Here is a 21,358-nt window from a genome sequence, read left to right as displayed (position 1 = left end):
TCGTCATTCTTTTTGTAACACCTCGAAATATGCTTCTAAGACCCCATGATCGTCATGACATTTTAAGTCGATCTAGCCATGTCTGTCCGTCCGTCCGTCTGTTTGTCGAAAGCACGTTAACTTTCGAATGAGTAATGCTAGACGCTTGAAATTTTGCACAAATACTTTTTATTAGTGTTGGTCGGTTGGGATAGTAAATGGGCCAAATCGGTCCATGTTTTGATATAGCTGCCATATAAACCGATCTTGGGTCTTGACTTCTTGAGGCTCTAGAGGGCGCAGTTCTCGTCTAATTTGACTGAAATTTTGCACGCGGTGTTTTAGTGGCACTTCCAACCACTGTGCTAAGTACGGTTTTAATCGGATTATAACCAGGTATAGCTGTCATATAAACCGATCCTGAATCTTGACTTATTGAGCCACTAGAGGGCTCATTTCTTATCCGATTTGGCTGAAATTTTTTATAATGTGTTTTGTTACGACTTCTAACAACTGTGTCAAATATGGTTCAAATCGATACATAACCTGAAAAAGGTTCCATTTTAACCGATCTGGGATCTTGACTTCTTGAGCCTCAAGATACCGCGCAAAGAATTCGACAAATGCGATCCATGGTGAAGGGTATATAAGATTCAGCACAGCCGAACTTAGCACGCTTTTACTTGTTTAAATTTCACAACGGAGTTTAGAGGAGTAGGGAATACAACTGGCTTCTTCTATTTCTCAAAAAAACAAATTACAAGCTAAAAGGGGCCGATCTTTGGATACCCACCACTTCGGGTATATATGTAAACCACCTTTCGTAATAATCCGGTGAAAAATGCATAATTTATGCCCCCATAGCAGCTATATTCAAATATGGTCCGATTTGGACTGAATCGATCTGGGCCAAATCGAAGGGCATAATACAACTCACTGTCCCAAATTTCAGCGAAATCGGACAATAAATGCATCTTTAATGAGACAAAGACCTTTTGGGGGGCACCCACCTTTTTTCAAAATCGAAAATTGCAAAAATTTTTCTGTTACTGTGAAATTGGTAAAGATACCTTCAATTTTTTTTTTTTGAAAATTGTCGTCGCTACTGGTTGCAGGAATAGGCCCATCGGCAGTGACATGTGATTAAAGTCAGAGCTGAATTCTGTACGGCTTGCCCTGTACGGCCCGAGGCCTCCCCTGGCTACGTCCTTGATGGCAGCTATTTCCAAATCTATGCCGATCAAAAAGGATATTGAAGGGCCTAATACAACTCACTGCCCCAAATTTTGGCAAAATCGCCTTTTATGGGCCCAAGACCTTTAATCGAATGATCGGTCTATATGACAGCTATATCCAAATCTGGACCGATCTGGGCCAAATTTAAGAAGGATATCGAAGAGCCTAACACAACTCACTGTCCCAAATTTCGGCGACATCGGGCAATAAATGCGCCTTTTATGGGCCCAAAACCTTAAATCGAGAGATAGGTCTATATCGCAGCTATATCCAAATTTGGACCGATGTGGGCCAAATTGAAGAAGGGTGTCGAAGGGCTTAACACAACTCACTGTCCCATATTTTGGCGACATCGCACAATAAATGCGCCTTTTATGGGCCCACAACCTTAAATCGAGAGATCGGTCTATATGGCAGCTAGATCCAAATCTGGACCAAACTGAAGAAGGATATCGAGTGGCCTAACATAACTCACTGTCCCAAATTTTAGCAAAATCGGGTAATAAATGTGTCTTTTATGGGCCTAAAACCTTAAATCGGCGTATCGGTCTATGTGGGGGCTATATCAAGATATAGTCCGATATAGCCCATCTTCGAACTTAACCTGCCTATGGACAAAAAAAAATAGAATCTGTGAAAAGTTTCTGCTCAATATCTCTATTTTTAAAGACTGTAGCGTGATTTCAACAGTCAGACGGACGGACAGACACGTCTAGATAGTCTTAGATTTTTACGCTGATCAAGAATATATATACATTATGGGGTCTTAGACGAATATTTTGAGGAGTTACAAACATTATGACGAAATTAATATACCCCAACCCTTCTGTGGTGGGTATAAAAACGATTTGTTCTAAAGCAATTTCTCAGTTGCATACGAATCTCTGTGTACGTACACAAGAACACAAGGGCACCTGCTAGTCTATCACTGCCCAAGGGAGATGAAACTTGTAGCTGTGGTAAGTAACAATGTCTGGAGTATTTATGCAAATACGGCCTATTGATCTTACGACAGGAAATCCAAATTGTTGTCTCAAAAATTATGAATGAATAAGTAAATAAGTGGACCTTTGACTTTCTAACTGCTTCCTCAGCATACTAATTACTAATTTGCTAATACAATTAGGTAAAATTAGTGGTAAAAGTTAATTTAAGCAACATTTCAGTTATTCTAATCTATTTAGTCATTCTAATCTATGCAGCCATAAAAGTCAATTCAGTCATTCTAATCTAAAGAACTACCCTTCCAACATAGAGTGAATGGGATCACAACATAGTTTTAGCAACATAGAATGTGTAGGTGGTTAATGACAAACAAAGCCTACTGTATGTCCAACTCTATGATCTTTAAACAGGAAATCCAAATGTTTGTTTTACAATACATTAATAAGAGTCTTGAACTTTCTATTAGCTTCCTAGCCATTATCTGTTTATTTGGTTATTAAATTATCGAACACCCCTGTAGGAAATGTCAATAGTACATCTATACTGACTTACTATTGACTTTGTCACCAGAACTACAGACAAATTGTGCCCAAGCCCATGCCTTTTTCCTTTAAACATTCTATATGAGCTTGTCATTCAGAAGCCGGCAGTGACATTGTCAATAGTAAGTCATTGGGGAATATATAGAGACATTGCGGGATATATGGGGCATTGTCAATAGAATATCAGTAGGGACATTCAATAATTTAGTCCGTTATTTTGGACCTTTCACTCAATTTCAAAACTAGCTGAAGAAGGTATTAAAATTAGTTTAAACTTTTATTTATTTGTTAAAAATATACATGTTTAGTAAAAAAAACTGTTATAAAAAGAAAATCTTTGGATAGTTGCCAAATGATCCTTCAAAAATTGCTGTGTCCAAATACCTGATGTCGGTTGCGTTCAGCATTATCACCAAAAAGTTAAAGCGTACTAAGTTCGGCCGGGTCGAATCTTATATACCTTCCACAATGCATGGTATTTGTCGAGTTCTTTTCCCGGTATCTCTTTTTAGGCAAACAAAGGATGAAAGATAAGAATTGCTATTGAAGCTATATCAAGTATGGTCCGATTCGGACCATAATTGAATTGAATGTTGGACACCACTGTAGAAGTCATTGTGTAAAATTTCAACCAATTCGAACAACCAAGGAACGCCCTTTAGAGAGATCGATTTATATTGGAGTTGTATCAGGCTATAAACCGATTCAGACCATATTTAACACGTATGTTCAAGTTCATGGGAGAAGCCGTCCAGATCCTATATCGGTTTATATGGCAGCTATATCAGGTTATGTACCGATTTGCGCCATATTTAGCAGAGTTGTTGGAAGTGATACTAAAACACCACGTGCAAATAGGAATAGGAATTGCGCCCTCTAGAGGTTCAAGAAGTAAACTAGGGAGATCGGTATATATGGGAGCTTTATCAGGCTATAGACCCATTCAGACCATATTTGACTCGTACCTTAAAGTTTATGGGAGAAGCCGTTACACAAAATTTCAGCTAAATCGGATCATAATTACGCCCTCTAGAGGCTCAAGAATTCAAGATCCCCGATCGCTTTATATGACAGCTATATCAGGTTATGGACCGATCTGAACCATACTTTGCACAGTTGTTGAAAGTCATAAACAAAACACGTCATGCCAAATTTCAGCCAAATCGGATAGGAATTGCGCCCTCTAGAGGCTCAAAAAGTAAATTAGGTAGATCGGTTTATATGGGAGCTGTATCAGGCTATAGACCGATTCAGACCATATTTGACTCGTACCTTAAAGGAGAAGGAGTTATACAAAATGTCAGCCAAAACGGATCATAATTACGCCCTCTAGAGGCTCAAGAAGTCAAGATTCCCGATCGGTTTATATGTCAGCTATATCAGATTATGGACCGATTTGAACCATACTTTGCACGATGGTTGGAAGTCATAACAAAACACGTCATGCCAAATTTCATGCCAAATCGGATAAGACTGTAGAGAGGAATTTCGCCCTCTAGAGGCTCAAGAAGTCAAGACCCCAGATCAGTTTATATGACAGCTATATCAGATTAAAGGCCAATTTTCTCCATACTTAGCACAGTTGTTGGAAGTCATAACGAAACACGTCATGACAAATTTCAGCCAAATCGGATAGGAATTGCGCCCTCTAGAGGCTCAAGAAGTAAAGATCCCAAATCAGTTTATATGGCAGCTATTGGGTTGCCCAAAAAGTAATTGCGGATTTTTCATATAGTCGGCGTTGACATTCACAGCTTATGACTCTGTAATTGCATTCTTTCTTCTGTCAGTTATCAGCTGTTACTTTTCGCTTGCTTTAGAAAAAAAGTGTTAAAAAAAGTATATTTGATTAAAGTTCATTCTAAGTTTTATTAAAAATTCATTTACTTTCTTTTAAAAAATCCGCAATTACCTTTTGGGCAAACCAATATATCAAAACATGGACCGATGTAGCCCATTTACAAACCCATCCGACCTACACTCATGAGAAGTGTTTGTGCAAAATTTTAAGCGGCTAGTTTACTCCTTCGAAAGTTTGCGTGCTTTCGACAGACAGACGGACGGACAGACTTGGGTAGATCGACTTAAAATGTCATATCGATTAAGAACATATTGGGTTGCCCAAAAAGTAATTGCGGATTTTTCATATAGTCGGCGTTGACAAATTTTTTCACAGCTTGTGACTCTGCAATTGCATTCTTTCTTTTGTCAGTTATCAGCTGTTACTTTTAGCTTGCTTTAGAAAAAAATTGTAAAAAAGTATATTTGATTAAAGTTCATTCTAAGTTTTACTAAAAATGCATTTACTTTCTTTTAAAAAAATCCGCAATTACTTTTTGGGCAACCCAATATATACTTTATGGGGTCTTAAACGAATATTTCGAGGAGTTGCAAACAAAATGACGAAATAAGTATACCCCCATCCTATGGTAGAGGGTATAAAATTATCTTCTTCTGCTGTGGTGACAATGTCACATAGATAGTAGACAAAAGTGTTGACTTGGGGACACTTAATCCCAGGGATGTTAAAGGTTATGTGTGAGTATGTGTATTACAAGATCACCTACCTACCTATCAGAACATCATCATCCAATGTGATGTTTTAATTAAGAGAAACTCTGGCCCATTATCAAATCATACAATCAATGAGAGCAGTGCAGTGCAACATCAAGAGGGGATCACAAATGTATCAACGCATTTAAGTTTGGCTTCCAATTTATTGGTTTATTGACAAAGCTATTATTTCATTAATTAATAGAAGCATAACAATTTAATACAAATAAAAATAAAGAAATAGAAATAGAAAATACAATTAGTTGGTTTCCGTTTGCTACAGTTGTGTATTATATGGGTAGTTATACATAAAAGGTAATAGACATGGAACGGATGCAGAATCCATATATGGGCGGTTAGTGTCAATTAGACTTGGCATCGTCGTTTCATTGCTGAAAATAAGATTTCCGTTATGGCTCACGACCTTGGGGGCTTAACTAATTTTCTCGTGGGTGGAGGTAGCTTACAAAAGCCAGCCGCATCGAAAACAGGGAGAAGCTCTCGCACACGACCGGGAATACTGCCATCCATTGCTCTAAAATAGAAAACAACAAAAACGTATGACAACAGCAATTATTGTATCAAATGATGAGTTTTTCTATTTTTTTATGGTTTTTGTTGTTTAGAAGACACATACCTTCGCCGGTTCTCGATTTTGGCGCCTTTGAGGGAAATATTGGTCTCCGTGGGGAAGAAAGTGGCATCATAGAAATTGAGGCCATTCTGCACCAGAATATTGTATTCATCCATAGATGCTAGTGTTATGCGAATAACAGCTGGAGGTAATTCCTTACGCTCTGGTCGTTCCAGTTTTTCGGTGCCATCCGATTTAGAAGGTGAACCACCTTGAGCGAAAAACAAAAAAGTTATATTAAGGCATGGTTAGGCAAGGTCACAGTTCATCACCCACCTTCAAGATTCTTTTCCGTTGTTATGGAAGACATGGGTTGATGGTATAAGTGCAGGCGCACCACCTCAACCACAGAATCGAATTTGTACAAGGAATGTCTTATATCTTCGACAGGCAAATCCTCTGGCACATCTAGCACATAAAGCGTGAAGGTCTTGCGTGGCCTACATGGTATGGCTATCTAGCGGGAAATTTATAAAAGTTAAAAAAAAAATGGAAAATATAGATGGCGTATATGTATATGTGATAGAGGGAGACATGCAAGCAATTAATACAACTATTTATAAAGGCAGTAACTGGCCACTAGACATTTCCAGCTTGAGTTCATATAACTGAAGCTCCTATGTTAACCAAACCAACCCAAAAGGAGGCGTTTGTTTTGTGTTAAATTATTATTTTCTTATTAGTTCTAATATGGTAAATTAATTTATTCATGCAGGCTTACTTTGCGATAAAATCGTGCACCTGTGACTTTGTGAAATCCCTTCTTGTAAACGGCTTGGTAATCATCGGGATGGGAAAACTTGAAGAGAATGCCACTGGCGGTCTTTGTCAAGCTGAAACAGCCTTTAAATGTAATTTTCTCGCATATTTGTGCCGCACGTTCCATCGACAAATCATATGAGGGCGTTAAAAGGAATGCACCTTTGAAAAATACAAAAAAAACAAACAAACCAATAGGAAGACATGGTGAACGGTTAAAAATTTTGTTTTTTTTTTATAAATATGTGTTTTGTGTGTTGTTTTGCTATTAGCGGGCTAGCCTAAAACATTAGTTGATCATAAACCAATTTTTTCATAGCTGTATTAAGGTTACCCGATATACTTGCCTTTAAGTTTTTTTTAGTAATTGAAAGTTTTATTAATTAATTATTTTAAATTGGGCCCCAAGAGAGGGCCCATATCAGTAATGACCAGAAATTATGTAACCTTTGCATATGGTGCAAATAATATTTTATTTTGGTGCCATGTAAAAAACTCAAAATTTAACAAAAGATCGGTTGGGATGAAACTTAGATACCCACCACAATTAACCAATTTCTAATATTATTCCATGCTTATTTATATAGACTAGCCCACCACCCAGGCCACCGTGGTGCATAGGTTAGCATGCCCGCCTATCGTGCCCAAGCGTCAATGCTGCCGGCGAGAACACCTTAAAAAATTTTTCCAGCGGTGGTTATCCCCACACCAAATGCTGGTACCATTTGTGAGTATTTCAGCCATGTACAACTTCTCAACCAACAGAGGTCACTTTTCAGTGACACGCCGTTCGGACTCGGTATAAAACAAGAGGTCGCCTTATCATTGAGCTTAAATCTGAAGCGGGCAATTGATACTGTGAGAAGTAAGTTTCCTTCTAATTTGTTCCATAATGGGTAGAGATAGGCGATGGGTAAATACCCAAAAGGTATTTACCCGGAAAATTGGTTAATTACCCTATAATACCCAAAAGCTGGGTATTAATAATTTTGCAGATATCTTGGATATAAAAATATTTTCCAAACAGTTTTTGATGGTTTCGTATTCATTGTATATAAACTTGATCTTCTGCTCTTACAAAATCGAATTTTAGTTATATAAAGCCGCTATATAGACCGACTTAAAGTCTTGGTCATTTTTCTTCCGATTTCGATGAAATTTGGCACAATATGTTCTGTTAGACCCCTACCCATTTCTATGAAGTGTTGTTCAGATCGGACTATATTTGGATATAGCTGCCCTTAGACCGACCGTCCGATCTCCCGATATATGGTATTGAGGTCATAAAAGATCAATTTTTTACTCGAATTCGATGAAATTTGGTACAGTGTGTTCTGGTAGACCCCTACCCATTCCTGGCAAATGTTGTCCAAATCGGACCATATTTAACACGTATGTTGAAGTTCATTTCAGCAAAATCGAATAATAATAATGCCTTCTAGAGGCTCAAGAAGTCAAGTTCCTATATTGGTTTATATGACAGCTATATCAGGTTATGTACCGATTTGAACCATACTATGTACATTTGTTGGAAGTCATAACAAAATACATCATTCCAAATTTCAGCCAAATCGGATAGGAATTGCGCCCTCTAGAGGCTCAAGAAGTAAATTAGGGAGATCGGTTTATATGGGAGCTGTATCAGGCTATGGACCGATTCAGATTATATTTGATTCGTACCATAAATTTCAGCCAAATTGAATCATAATTACGCCCTCTAGAGGCTCAAGAAGTTTATGTATTTGGATATAGCTGCCCTTAGACCGACCGCCCGATCTCCCGATATATGGTATTGAGGCCATAAAAGATCCATTTTTTAGCCGAATTCGATGAAATTTGGCACAGTATGTTCTGGTAGACCCCTACCCATTCCTGGCAAATGTGGTTCAGATCGGACCATATTTGGATATAGCTGCCAAATAGACCCATCTCCCGATATAGTGTAATAAGCCTATAAAAGGAGCATTTTTCATCCGATTTGGATGAAGTTTGTCACAGCGAGTTCTAGTGCCCCTCTAAACCTTTTCGTCGAATATCTGCATATAGCTGCCATATAGACCGATCTCCCGATATGGAGTATTGATCTCATAAAAGGAGCATTTTTCATCCGATTTTGATTGTTTTGTTACTGATTTTAACATAAATGCAAGATTTCATCAAAATCGGTTCAAATTTAGATATATCTAAATCTGAACCGATTTTGATGAAATCTTGCAGATAGATTAAGATCAGCAACGAAACAATCCGTGACAACTTTTTTGCAGATCGGTTGACAATTGTAGTTACTATTGGGTTGCCCAAAAAGTAATTGCGGATTTTTCATATAGTCGGCGTTGACAAATTTTTTCAACGGCTTGTGACTCTGTAATTGCATTCTTTCTTCTGTCAGTTATCAGCTGTTACTTTTAACTTGCTTTAGAAAAAAAGTGTAAAAAAAGTAAATTTGATTAAAGTTCATTCTAAGTTTTATTAAAAATGCATTTACTTTCTTTTAAAAAATCCGCAATTACTTTTTGGGCAACCCAATAGTAACTACAATTGTCAACCGATCTGCACAAAAGTTGTCACGGATTGTTTTGTTGCTGACCTTAATCTAACTACAAGATTTCATCAAAATCGGTTCAGACTTAGATATAGCTACCACATATATGTATAGCCCGATTTGCACTTTAATGACCATAGTAACTAAAATTTTCAACCGATCTGCACAAAATTTGGCATGGATTGTTTTGTTGCTAAACTTAACCTATCTGCAAGATTTCATCAAAATCTGTTCAGATTTAGATTTAGCTTCTATATGTATGTATAGCCCGATTTGCACTTTGATGGCTGCAGTAAATACAATTTTCAACCGATCTGCACAAAATTTGGCATGGATTGTTTTGTTACTGATATTAACCTATCTGCAAGATTTCATCAATATCGGTTTAGGTTTAGATATTACTCCCATATATATGTATCGCCCGATTTACACTTTATTAGCTGTAGTAAGGAAAATTTTCAACCGATCTACACAAAATTTGGCATGGATTGTTTTGTTGCTGATTTTAACATATCTGCAAGATTTCATCAAATCGGTTCAGATTTAGATATAGCTCCCATATGTATGTATAGCCCGATTTGCACTTCAATTTTCAACCGATCTACACAAAATTTGGCACGGATTGTTTTGTTGCTGAACTTAACCTATCTGCAGGATTTCATTGAAATCGTTTAAGATTTGGATATAGCTCCCATATACATGTATCGACCGATTTCCATTTAAATAGCCGTAGTAACTACAATTTTCAACCGATCTGCACATAATTTGGAATGATTTTTTTTGTTACTGATTTTTTTCTGTATAAATGACTTTTTCAATCTTTTTTTTAACTTTTTACCATTTGAAAACAGCAGAAAATGTTTGCTGTTTTAGCAAACAGTTACTGCTGTCCCATTTTCAGCAGGCTCTCCCCTGTTTTAGCAAACATTTTTGCCTTTTATACTAGAAAATTTCTCTGAGTGTTAATACTTTAGGAAGTAGAGTATCCGTAGCCGCCACATGGCGGCCAGTTGAAAACAGCAGAAAATGTTTGCTGTTTTAGCAAACAATTACTGCTGTCCCATTTTCAGCAGACTCTCCTCTGTTTTAGCAAACATTTTTGCCGTTTTTACTAGAAAATTTCTCTGAGTGACTGACTTTGACTCTGACTTTAAGAAGTAGAGTATCCGTAGCCGCCACATGGCGATGTTCCAGGCGGTGTGGATAAAACCCTACCTGAGCCGCTTTTTGATAAAAAGTACTGTAACACTATTCCTAATAGAACCGATCGTGGTTCCACGATATTCCTGCTAACAGAAATTACATAGACTTCTTTGGGGAGTACTCTAAAGATCTAGTATTGGTCATATCGAAGAGGTTATCCGACCACTGCGTTGTGTATCAAGCAGAGATCCTTGCAATTAAGGAAGTGGTGGAATGGCTGGGATATAATGTCTCAACGACGATTGGCATAAATATCTTCACAGATTGCCAGGCAGCCATTAAAACCCTGGAGAACGTATTTCTGAACAAAAAAAACCTCCCTCGACTGTCGCAGATCTTTCAACGAGATGGCTGAACAGTTCAAAATTTACCTGTTATGGGTGCCGGACCACAGAGATATCCCAGAGGATTGTAAAGCGGATGAGCTTGCGAGACTAGGAACTACCCTAGACATTCCAGGGATACTGGAATCTGTGGGCATGCCTCTAGCGACATGTAAGCTACGTTTTCAGGATCAGGCCCGTAATACAACGAATGATATAGTCAGAAAGAGGGGGCTGTGAGCATTTCAAAACTATGTGGTCTAATCTAGACTTAAAGAGGTCTACTACTTTGCGTCTCAGTCATTGTGTCCGTCATGACAAGTCACTGTCTAATCGGAAAACATGCTGGCAGACTAAAGGTTGCCAGCAACGACTTTTGCAGAAGCTGTGAGGACTTAGAAGAAGAAGAGACTAAGAACGCCTTCTGTGTGTGTGAGTCTCGCACTAGCAGCTAGATGGAGTTCCACTTTTGGTTTTCATTACTTTGAGAACCTGTCTGATTCAGCGGATGTGAACATTCGCAAGTTGTTAGGCTTTTTAAAGCGATCTGGATGGTTCAGCGGTAGAAACTAGATGGCATCTTCCTTCTTCTGTTCCTGAGGTATCACAATGGACGAAAACGTTTAAATGAGTCTGATGGTAGACTGCCACTTAAACCTAACCTAACCTATCCCCTCCTAATTTTGGCGACATTTGTGAGGTACTTTGCCATGTTAAAACTTCTCCCCAAAGAGGTGTCGCTCTGCGGCATGCGGTTATCCCCTTATCATTGAGCTTAAAATTGAATCGAACAGCACTCATTGATTTGTGAGAAGTATGCCCCACCCAGTTCAATATAATTTCCGGCCCTACAAAGTATATATAGTTCGGATCGCCGTAAAATTCTAAGAGGATTTAACGATGTCCGTGTGTCTGTTGTAATCACTCTACAACCTTCAAAAATTGAGATATTGAGCTGACATTTGGCACAGATACGTATTTTTGATGCACGCTGGTTAAGTTCTTGAACAGGCCAAATCGGACCATATTTGGATATAGCTGCTATATAGACCAATTTTCCGATAAAGGGTCTATTGCCCATAAATTTTATTATTTTTCATCCGATTTCGCTGAAATTCGAAACAGTGGGTATTTTTGGGCCTCCCGACATCTGACCCAAATATGGTCTATATTGGACTATATTTATATATAGCTGCCATATATACCGATCTCCCGATAAAGGGTCTGAAACCCATAAAAGCTTTATTTTTTAACCGATTTCGCTGAAATTTGAAACATTGAGTCGTTTTACGCCTTCTAAGATAGGACCCAAATATGCTTCAGATCGGACTATATTTAGATATAGCTGTCATATAGACCGATCTCCAGAAAAAGGGTCTAAAGCCCATTATTTATTTTTTAACCGATTTCGCTGGAATTTGTAACATTGAGTAGTATTACGCCTCCTAACGTAGGACCCAAATATGGTTCAGATCAGACTATATTTAGATATAGCTGCCATATAGACTAATCTCCCGATAAAGGGTCTGAAGCCCATAAAAGCTTTATTTTTTAACCGATTTCGCTGAAATTTGAAACATTGAGTAGTTTTTCGCCTCCTAACATAGGACCCAAATGCCGTTCAGATCAGACTATATTTAGATATAGCTGCCATATAGACTAATCTCCCGATAAAGGGTCTGAAGCCCATAAGATAGGACCCAAATGCGGTTCAGATCGGACTATATTTAGATATAGCTGCCATTTAAACCGATCTCCCGATAAAGGGTCTAAAACCCATAAAAGCTTTATTTTTTAACCGATTTCGCTGAAAATTGAAACAGTAAGTCGTTTTACGCCTTCTAAGATAGGACCCAAATATGCTTCAGATCGGACTATATTTAGATATAGCTGTCATATAGACCTATCTCCAGATAAAGGGTCTAAAGCCCATAAAAGCTTTATTTTTTAACCGATTTCACTGAAATTTCAAACATTGAATAATTTTACGCCTCCTAACATAGGACCCAAATGTGGTTCAGATCGGACTTTATTTAGACATAGCTGCCATATAGACCGATCTGCCGATAAAGGGTCCGAACGAATAAAAGCTTTATTTTTTATCCGATTTCGCTGAAATTTAAAACAGTAAGTAGTTTTGGGCCACCAGCTATCCGATTCAAATATGGTAAAGATCGGACTGTATTTAGATATAGCTGTCATACAGACCGATGTGCCGATTAAGGGTCTAAGGCTCATAAAAGCTTTATTTATTACCCGATTTTGTTGAAATTTGAAATACAAAATTCAACAATGACTTTTATTTATTAGCCCACTCAATATCCGTGTCGAATTTGGGTGCCTAAGTTATCCAATTTTCACCGGATTGGGACGTAAGGGGGTTTTCATATATACCCGAGGTGGTGGGTATCCAAAGTTCGGCACGGCCGAACTAAATGCCTTTTTACTTGTTTTTTACTTCATTATTTTGCATAACAAAAACTTTAAATATATTTTTCCAAACATTATAACATATTTTTCACTTGGCAACGTCGTTTCGTAATTTATATCCTCTCTTGAACTCAACTTTTACCTTTAGTAAGAAAGTTCTCAGAAGTTGATTGTTCGGAGTCGGAATCAACTGCCCGTTTGCTTGACCATTTCGGTTCTGAGGACAATTTGTGTGCCTGAGTTTTTGTTACCAAATTTGAGGGTCGATTTCTATTGGTATCACTTTTTTCACATTCCAAGTCGGAAACATTGCCAATATAAGACATTTTTCAAAGTTCGAAGTTCAATGAGCGGCTTGAATCGCGTTTAGATTACAACTAAGCGACAGCAACATCTGGCAAGAGTTTTTATATCGAATACAAGACGGCGGTGCGGTGCGTATGTCAATTGAAAGCAGATGCGAATAGAGAACACATCAATTTCTGCTTTCTGTGGCCAAGAAGTACACACCTTCGTAGAATTATGCGAATTAACGTCGCATGACGTAACATTGACATGAAAATGGTTTTGTTAAATTTGATCACCTCCATCACCCAATTGGGGAAAATTGGTGGGGCGCATACAAAACATTCACTTTTTAAGAAGATATGGAGCAATGGGTTTATCACTTGTTGTCCGTTTAACGAGGGTGTTTGAACATGTCATCACTTTTCAATGGTCATCAAGCATAGCATCGTAATCGCTGTGTGTATTCGAAAATACAATTAGCCAAAGAAAAATTGCTGAAAATTTTATAAGGCAACCCCAACCCCCAAAGTTTGTGAAGACAGAAAATATTATTTTGATCGTTTGTTTTTGGGCGTTCTAACTACGACTAATTAAGGAACAGGAGATACTTCTCTCATATCAATAAGTGCAGTCCGATTGAAGTTTTAAGCTCAATGATAAGTGGCCTCCTTATTATGCCGAGTCCGAACAAGGAGAGAGGTTCCACTGTAGGCAACTTGTATCTCCTGCTGAAAAGAACTACTTCTGGCTTGCACGGATTTATACCCAGACCACTTTCGGTAGCCCACTTTGCTCTTGCACGTAGAGCTTCCTGAAGTACATCTCTTAGAGTGCTGGGAAACTTTCCTCTAACCGCAATTGCCACGTCATCATCATACTCCTTTTTCTTTCAGAGACAATAATAAATTCTTAATGGCTATATTCCAAAGTAGAGGAGACAGTAACCTCCTTGCGGAGTTCCTCTGCTGACCCATCTTTTTAGATCCACAGATCCCAAGCCTGCCGTAATGCATCTTTGAGTAAGTTAGTTATTCATAAACTTTTTTACGGTAGAGCTGATGCCTAGAAACTCTAACTCCTTCATGATTGACGTCGGTTTTACATTATTGAAAGCTCCTTCGATGTCAAGAAATGCTACCATTGTATATTTCTTGACAGCGAGAGAACTCTCTCTATGTAGCCAACTAGGTGAAGGGCTGTTTCGATCTCCAGGGAACTTTGCCCTAAGATATGATTCTATCAATCTCTCAAAAGTTTTCAGCATAAAGGATGAAAGACTAATAGGACGAAAATCTGTCGCCTTCGTGAGGTAGGGTTTTCCTGCTTTTGGAATGGAAATGAGCTTCGTGTCCCTCCATCCCACAGGCATATATGACATTCTGATACAAACAGAGTATATATCCCTAAGCCAGGGAACCAGTCTATCAGACACAGCCTGTAATTCAATCGGCGATACATCATCAGGGCCTGGCGACTTAAAGGAGTCGAAACTTCTTATCGCCCAAGGGATTTTCGGCTCAGACACAATTTCCCAAATAACCTCTGACGAATGCATTCCAGTGACAACCTGTTCTGGAACCACGTTTTTCGTTGGAGAAGTTCCCCGGAAATGTGTATCAACGAGTAGTTCTAGTATTTCCGCACCAGTTTTTTTCCATAGATTCTCTGACTTCTGAATATACCCCAAAGAAATAGGTCTCGATGCCAGAATCTTGCTTGCAGCCTGCATCGTCACAAACTGCAGGAGACCCAGAAATTCCGCAAGAATATTGGAGTATACTGATGACAGTTCATTGACTATCCCACTCCATTTATTCCTAGGTATGCAGGTTCTTGGACCCATCTTACTATTGTTCACCCTAGTTCTTTTAGGCATGGGATGCCCTCCACATGACCCCAGCCTTTTGGCTGGTTCAGTGCAATTTCCGAAACTAGACGTGTAGTCTTTGCGGTAGCCTATGCAGCAAATACCCGCGTCCAATTGAAGGAGTCTCTCTCCCTAACAGTTAGAGTCTTAGGATCATTCGCACCAAGCCTCTCAATAAACCTGAGAGCTATGCGCCTTATATTATTGCAACCTCTTAAAGAGCGTGTTGATTTGCCGGGAAAGGCCGATGGCCTAGGCAAATAATAGGCTTGCGAAGATAGAATAGGTTCAGCCTTGTCCTTAAGACTCTAGATCTGCCACTCCACTGGAAACAGACGCAGATCATCAAACGCCTAATGGATACATCTATCGCAGCTATCCTTGAGTGACTCTCTTCCAAAAATAATGACCCATTACGAGTTACAGGAAAATTCTTGCGGAATGAAATAATATTGTACTTCCGCTCCACTCAACGGTTCAAATAAAAGCCAGCGGCATGTTTTCTGTCGCAACATATCTTGCGACAAACTCTCAAACGATATGGCAACTATAATTAAACGCAGTCACACAGATAAATTTATACCTGGCTTTGTAGTCTGGTGTGTTACAATAGTAGCAAGATATAAAAGAAATTTGTTTTGTTTTTGTGTTTTATTTAAAAAAGCTACGAAATTAAGAGGGTGTTTTGTACAATATGAGGTATTGGTAGTATAATTTTTGTTTTACAACTGAACGATTCATCTTTGATTTGATAATAATTAGAAATGAAAGTAAAACGAAAGCGACTGCCCCTATTGCAAAACAACAATGACAGCTGATCTCTAGGAGCAGCCGGTAAATGTTGTTTATTTATTAAATCTACAATAGATATATGAAAATGTGAAGAGATGTATGAAAATGTGAAGAGATATATAAAAAGTTATATTGAAGGCATGTTTAAGTCAACATTAAGGTTTGCTGGAGAAGATTTTCTTATAATAGATTAAAAAAATTAAAAATTTACCGGAAAACAAAGAAGAAGAAATATTTACCGTTATAACTACATACATACGTTGTAAAATATCCGGTGTCCAACCACTTTTTCAGAGATATTTAAACTTGCTAGTCCCGTGACGCAGAGGTAAGCATGTCCATGAATAACAGAAAACCATTTTTAGCGGTGGTTTTCCCCTTACTAGTGCTGGCCACATTTGTGAGGTATCCTGCCATGCTAAAACTTCTCCACCAATTGCTCAGACTCCACCAGTTCAGACTCTATGAATGAGTGGACTGCATTTATTGATATGAGAGAAGTATCCTTAATGAAGCATTCGTGTCACCATTTGTCATTGTTGTAGCCTCCCCTTTTAATTCATAGTCCTTTTTCTGATTTAGAATACATTAGTGGTACTAACATTGCGATACTAGACCATTAGCTTATTATGGACACATGACGCACCTTGGATGAGCTAGTTGCCGGGAGGAAATTCCGAGACATCATTAACGCAGCAGCCGCTAGCTTTATACCAGCTGGTCGAACACCCCAAGTTCGGCCCAATTTCCCGGCGCACACATTTGCCGTAAGGCATTCGACACGGTCAGCCATGCCAAACTATTTGAGGACATCGCCAAAACGTCTCTCCAGCCAGGCCTGAAACGCTGGGTCGCGAATTATCTGTGTGGTCGCCAGTCATTTGTGGAATTTAGGGATAAGAAGTTGAAACGCCGTAGAGTGAAACAGGGATTTCCCCAAGGTGGGGTTATATCTCTGGCACCGTTTAAAATCTACCTTTGCTCCATTCCACCCACTCCAGTCGGCATGGCATCAGATCCCCCACCCATTGTTGACGTCTGCAATAGGTTGAACGTCTACTTCAACGAACTTTCCTCATATTTTGCTGCAAGAAATCTGAAGATACCTGCCAACAAATCTTTAGCCACATTGTTCTCCACAAATGCGCGTGAGGTGAATGTCGAACTGACTGTGATGGTCGATAGAGAAATGATTCCGACAAAATACTTAGCGTCACATTTGACAGCTCTTACACATTCTCCCCACATACCACAGCAATTTCCTTGGAGAACGACCGCCTCCCATTGACAACAACAACAACAGGAAGCATCAGTTTGCGGTCATATATTAGAATCCTTCGAGCATTTTTTATGTCAATCCACATTATTGGTGAAAAAGAGACATAGTTTTGGTTGAGCAACTCCTCCACTACCGCTATTCGTTGTGTTGTTATTGTAGCAGTGTGCTATACACTGAGGTGACAGGCCTTGCCGATAAAGGACTCCATCGAGTCAATCCGGCACATACAACCGACTGTCATGGGATTGAGTTCTCTTGTATTTCTGAATTACTGTAGGGATCTAAAATTTTTAGTTCGAAGAAACGCTCGCTAATGAGTATTAGCTGGATCTATCTCCAAGTTTTCGTTTACTCACTTTTTTTAAGTAACATGATGACATTGGTCCTCAATGGGCCAATCAATATTTCCTAAACTGCAGTATAATATAAAAAATTTCTATTTTTTTTTTTCATTTTCAGGTTTAATCTTATGAAAATACCCCTGCGTTCTTTCTGTGCCAAACCTGTTTGTGCCATAATATCTGAAGATTTACATCATTATGGATCTACCTCTAATTTGGACAAAATGGAACAGAACGTCTTGCTGCGAAAGGGCTCCAATAATATACCAGTAATACGAGAGTTAATAAAGAAATTGGATATGAAAAACGACTCTGACGTTGCAAAACTAAAGGGGGAGCTGTCAAAACTGCCCAATCTTACACATCCTAGAATTGTGAATTATGGGGATGAACCTAAGGAACTGGAGCAATTCTCTCCCTCTGATTCTTTTCCCACTCATGCTACTGAGTTTTCTGAAGTAGCAAAGTATATGAATATCTTCCGCATGGACCATTTGGGTAATTATACGGGACACAAAAGTTATTACTTGTTTGGAAAATTGGCTGAACTAGAACAAGCTATAAAGGAGTACACAGTTCAACAATTGTTGCAAAATAATTTTTCTTTAATCTCTGTTCCTGATATTCTGCCTAAGGAGGTCATAGAGGGATGTGGCATGAATACCGATGGTGAAAGGACACAAGTATGTAGTTTGTTATAAGTAAAGAACTTCTTACGTAATGACATTAAACTGTTTGCGGTTCTATGCTACATTAATTAACCCATTTACCTTATTGCCTTACAGGTTTACAAACTTGATTCTGGATTGTGCTTGTCTGGCACTTCTGAGATGGCTTTGGCTGGTTTCTTCGAAAATCAAGTATTAGAAGAAAAGCAACTGCCAATTAAAGTGGCTGCTGTAAGCCGTTGTTATAGAGCAGAAACGTCGGGATTAAACGAGGAAAAGGGTATATATAGGTATGATAAAATATGCCTAGAATATAAAATGATTGGTACTTAAGATTAACTCATGCATAGATTTTAAAATGACTGACCTGGCCCAATCAATAGTATAAAGCTTTTATATTAAACTTTGCTAATTTATACAAAATTTTGTTTTGGTACTCCAATCGTCAAGATTTTCTTTCCTTTAAATACAATTTCAGGGTACATCAATTTACAAAAGTTGAAATGTTTGCGATATGTGCCGAAAGTCAATCAGAAGATGTTCTGGAACTCTTCAAGGATCTGCAACTGGAAAATTTTAAGAAGTTAAACTTAAAAATACGTCTATTAGATATGCCACCATCAGAATTGGGTGCTCCAGCCTATCAAAAATATGACATAGAAGCTTGGATGCCAGGCAGAAAAGTTTGGGGAGAAATTTCTAGCAGTAGTAACTGCACTGATTACCAAGCAAAACGACTCAATATAAGATATAAAACCAATAAGGGTGAGACCAAATTTGCCCATACAGTAAATGGAACAGCAGCTGCCATACCTAGATTATTGATAGCAATACTTGAATCAAACCAGGTACCTATAAATGGCTTTTATTTAATTAATTTTATACATTCTTTTACATTTTTATAGGTTGATAAAAATTCAATTGAGATTCCTAAAGTACTTGGTGAATACATGAAGAATTGTAGCATTACAAAAGATAAATTGATACCAGAAATAAAATTGTTAAAGCATTTAAAGCATGATATTTAAAGAAACATTCATATAAAGTAGTTCTTATTTTGTTTAAGTATTTTTTTTATGAATTTAAAGAATCTAATAAAATGTTATTTATTTTTAATGAGGGCAGTTAAAAGAATATTAGTTACAAGACATCTTAAGAATCCGCATAAGGCATCTTCTACATATCTCTAATCTTTACAATCTGTAGTGAAAAATTAAGTTTATATACGAACAAATTGCTTCAAAACATCTTTGTCGAACAAAAAAAAAAATAGAAAAATCTCAAAATAATCAGAAAAGATTTTTTAAATACATATTTACCCTAGGGTTCTACACTAGACGAATTATGCATAACTGAGCATCAGCATGGATTTCCATTCCATCAGCAATGGCTGATCGTATCAAAAGCTTTCGATTAGTCTCGAGGCTTTTAAAAACATTGGACAATATATTCCACGCAATATCCCCGACAATGTTGGAGCCTTATATTGGGTTGCCCAAAAAGTAATTGCGGATTTTTCATATAGTCGGCGTTGACAAATTTTTTCACAGCTTGTGACTCTGTAATTGCATTCTTTCTTCTGTCAGTTATCACCTGTTACTTTTAGCTTGCTTCAGAAAAAAAGTATATTTGATTAAAGTTCATTCTAAGTTTTAATTTTGCATTTACTTTCTTTTAAAAAATCCGCAATTACTTTTTGGGCAACCCAATAACTAAGGTTGGGTATTCTTGATCAAGAGGGAGGGATCCATCGTTACAAAAGGAAACCTCTAGTTTAAGCAGAGTATCAAACAGGATGTTTAAATTTCTCTCTGAAAGAAATGGTAGCAGAAGCGATGAACAGCTGGTTAGGGAGTGCCATTTCATAAGACCATCCGCCCGAGAAGGAATGCCGCAAACCTTTTCTAATCCATCCAGGTTTCATATCGCCCCTTCTATTATACCACGATGGTAAGACCTGCTCCCACAGTCTTAAGTCTCATAGCCGCAGTGGCTGCCTCACACTTACACCGGTACTCACAAAATTTAAAACAATTTTATAGTAGGTCTATTTGATAGTTCAATAAAGGAAATCTGTCAAATATGCCTACTTTAAGATTTGTGAATATGGGCATTAATCTGTATGTCAATGGGTCTGATATCTAGAATAGTCTTCAGTGCCCTAGTGGGCGAGGTCCTCATCGCTCCACCTATGCCTAGACAACATGTTCTCTGAACCCGTTGTATGGTCCTGATGTTGCACTTTTTCTCTATAGCAGTCCACCAAACTACTGAGGCGTAAGTAAGCATTGGTCTAATCACGCTCCTGTAGAGCCAGTGGACTATTTTAGGATTCAGGCCCCATTTGGAGCCTACGGCCCGTCTACATAGTGCCTAAGATTTGTGAGCCTTCTTATCCAAGATCACTCCTAAGCATTTGATCTTGTCAGATATCGAAATCCATCTATTGAGGAAACGTGGTGCATCAAATTGGACCACCTTCATCTTTCTCGCGAGCCGACAGATTTCAGTCTTCTCTGGATTAACATTGAGACCCTTGGGTCTAGCCTAATCGTATGCCATCTGAAAGACTCTTTCGGCACTTCTGCAGTTGCGAAAGGGTGGTACTATATTCGCTTTCAGCGAAATATTTCCATGATAACTTTTTTTAAGACAATGGATTTTGAAGCAAAAACTTACTGATTGCATTCAGTAGGACATTCCCTCATTACTTGTGAAATTTTTTTCATAAAAGTATTACGTTGTCACTGAGTTTTTTGTAGTTTCAAAAAAATAACCGTAAAAAATATGTGTTTTCACCTGTGAAAAACGAATAAAGTACCAACTTTTAAGCCTAGGACTGACTTCGACTTTTCGGCCAAACAACTGTCAAAACGCACTATAAAGTCTAAGTCAAAACGCACTATAAAAAATGGTGACGAAGATAACCCGAATACATTCCGCACAAGTGGTACTGAGTTCTATGAGCAAAATAGTA

General features: G+C 38.2%; 2 protein-coding genes across 7 annotated transcripts in view; one reads left to right on the top strand and one right to left on the bottom strand.

Moving 5' to 3' along the window:
* Positions 1-19,416, top strand: part of LOC106084534 (serine--tRNA ligase, mitochondrial) — a 68,576-nt gene extending 49,160 nt beyond the window's left edge. For 2 of the 6 annotated variants that reach the window (XM_059368001.1, XM_013248272.2), the window contains 4 exons: positions 17,832-18,396; positions 18,499-18,671; positions 18,860-19,229; positions 19,287-19,416. In XM_059368001.1, coding sequence (XP_059223984.1) covers positions 17,832-18,396; positions 18,499-18,671; positions 18,860-19,229; positions 19,287-19,409 — 1,231 coding nt within the window. In that variant the 3' untranslated portion in view covers positions 19,410-19,416. Of the gene's footprint in view, positions 1-15,895; positions 16,001-16,055; positions 16,136-16,173; positions 16,254-16,284; positions 16,422-17,831; positions 18,397-18,498; positions 18,672-18,859; positions 19,230-19,286 lie in introns of those variants that run through there. The other 4 variants (XM_013248274.2, XM_059368002.1, XM_013248273.2 and 1 more) reach the window with 4 other exon arrangements.
* Positions 5,418-13,512, bottom strand: LOC106084539 (uncharacterized). The gene is made up of 5 exons (XM_013248286.2): positions 13,289-13,512; positions 6,611-6,810; positions 6,166-6,346; positions 5,893-6,100; positions 5,418-5,790 (listed from the first exon to the last, which is right to left on the bottom strand). Exons 1-5 carry the CDS (start codon positions 13,470-13,472, stop codon positions 5,673-5,675), a joined length of 891 nt encoding a protein of 296 aa, XP_013103740.1. The 5' UTR covers positions 13,473-13,512; the 3' UTR covers positions 5,418-5,672.
* Positions 19,417-21,358: the final 1,942 nt, after the last annotated feature.

This window comes from Stomoxys calcitrans, chromosome 4 (genome assembly GCF_963082655.1).
Source record: "Stomoxys calcitrans chromosome 4, idStoCalc2.1, whole genome shotgun sequence".
NCBI classification, from domain to species: domain Eukaryota; kingdom Metazoa; phylum Arthropoda; class Insecta; order Diptera; family Muscidae; genus Stomoxys; species Stomoxys calcitrans.
This window is presented reverse-complemented; position numbering and strand designations above follow the sequence as displayed.

Bases quoted from the DNA above. Each gene is read 5' to 3' on its own strand.
- LOC106084539 (XM_013248286.2), bottom strand. From the start codon at position 13,472: ATGTCTTATATTGGCAATGTTTCCGACTTGGAATGTGAAAAAAGTGAT. The intron at 6,811-13,288 runs GTAAAAGTTGAG...TATTTTTCAAAG, and splicing joins TGAGAACTTTCTTACTAAAG to GTGCATTCCTTTTAACGCCC. The intron at 6,347-6,610 runs GTAAGCCTGCAT...ATTTCCCGCTAG, and splicing joins GTGCACGATTTTATCGCAAA to ATAGCCATACCATGTAGGCC.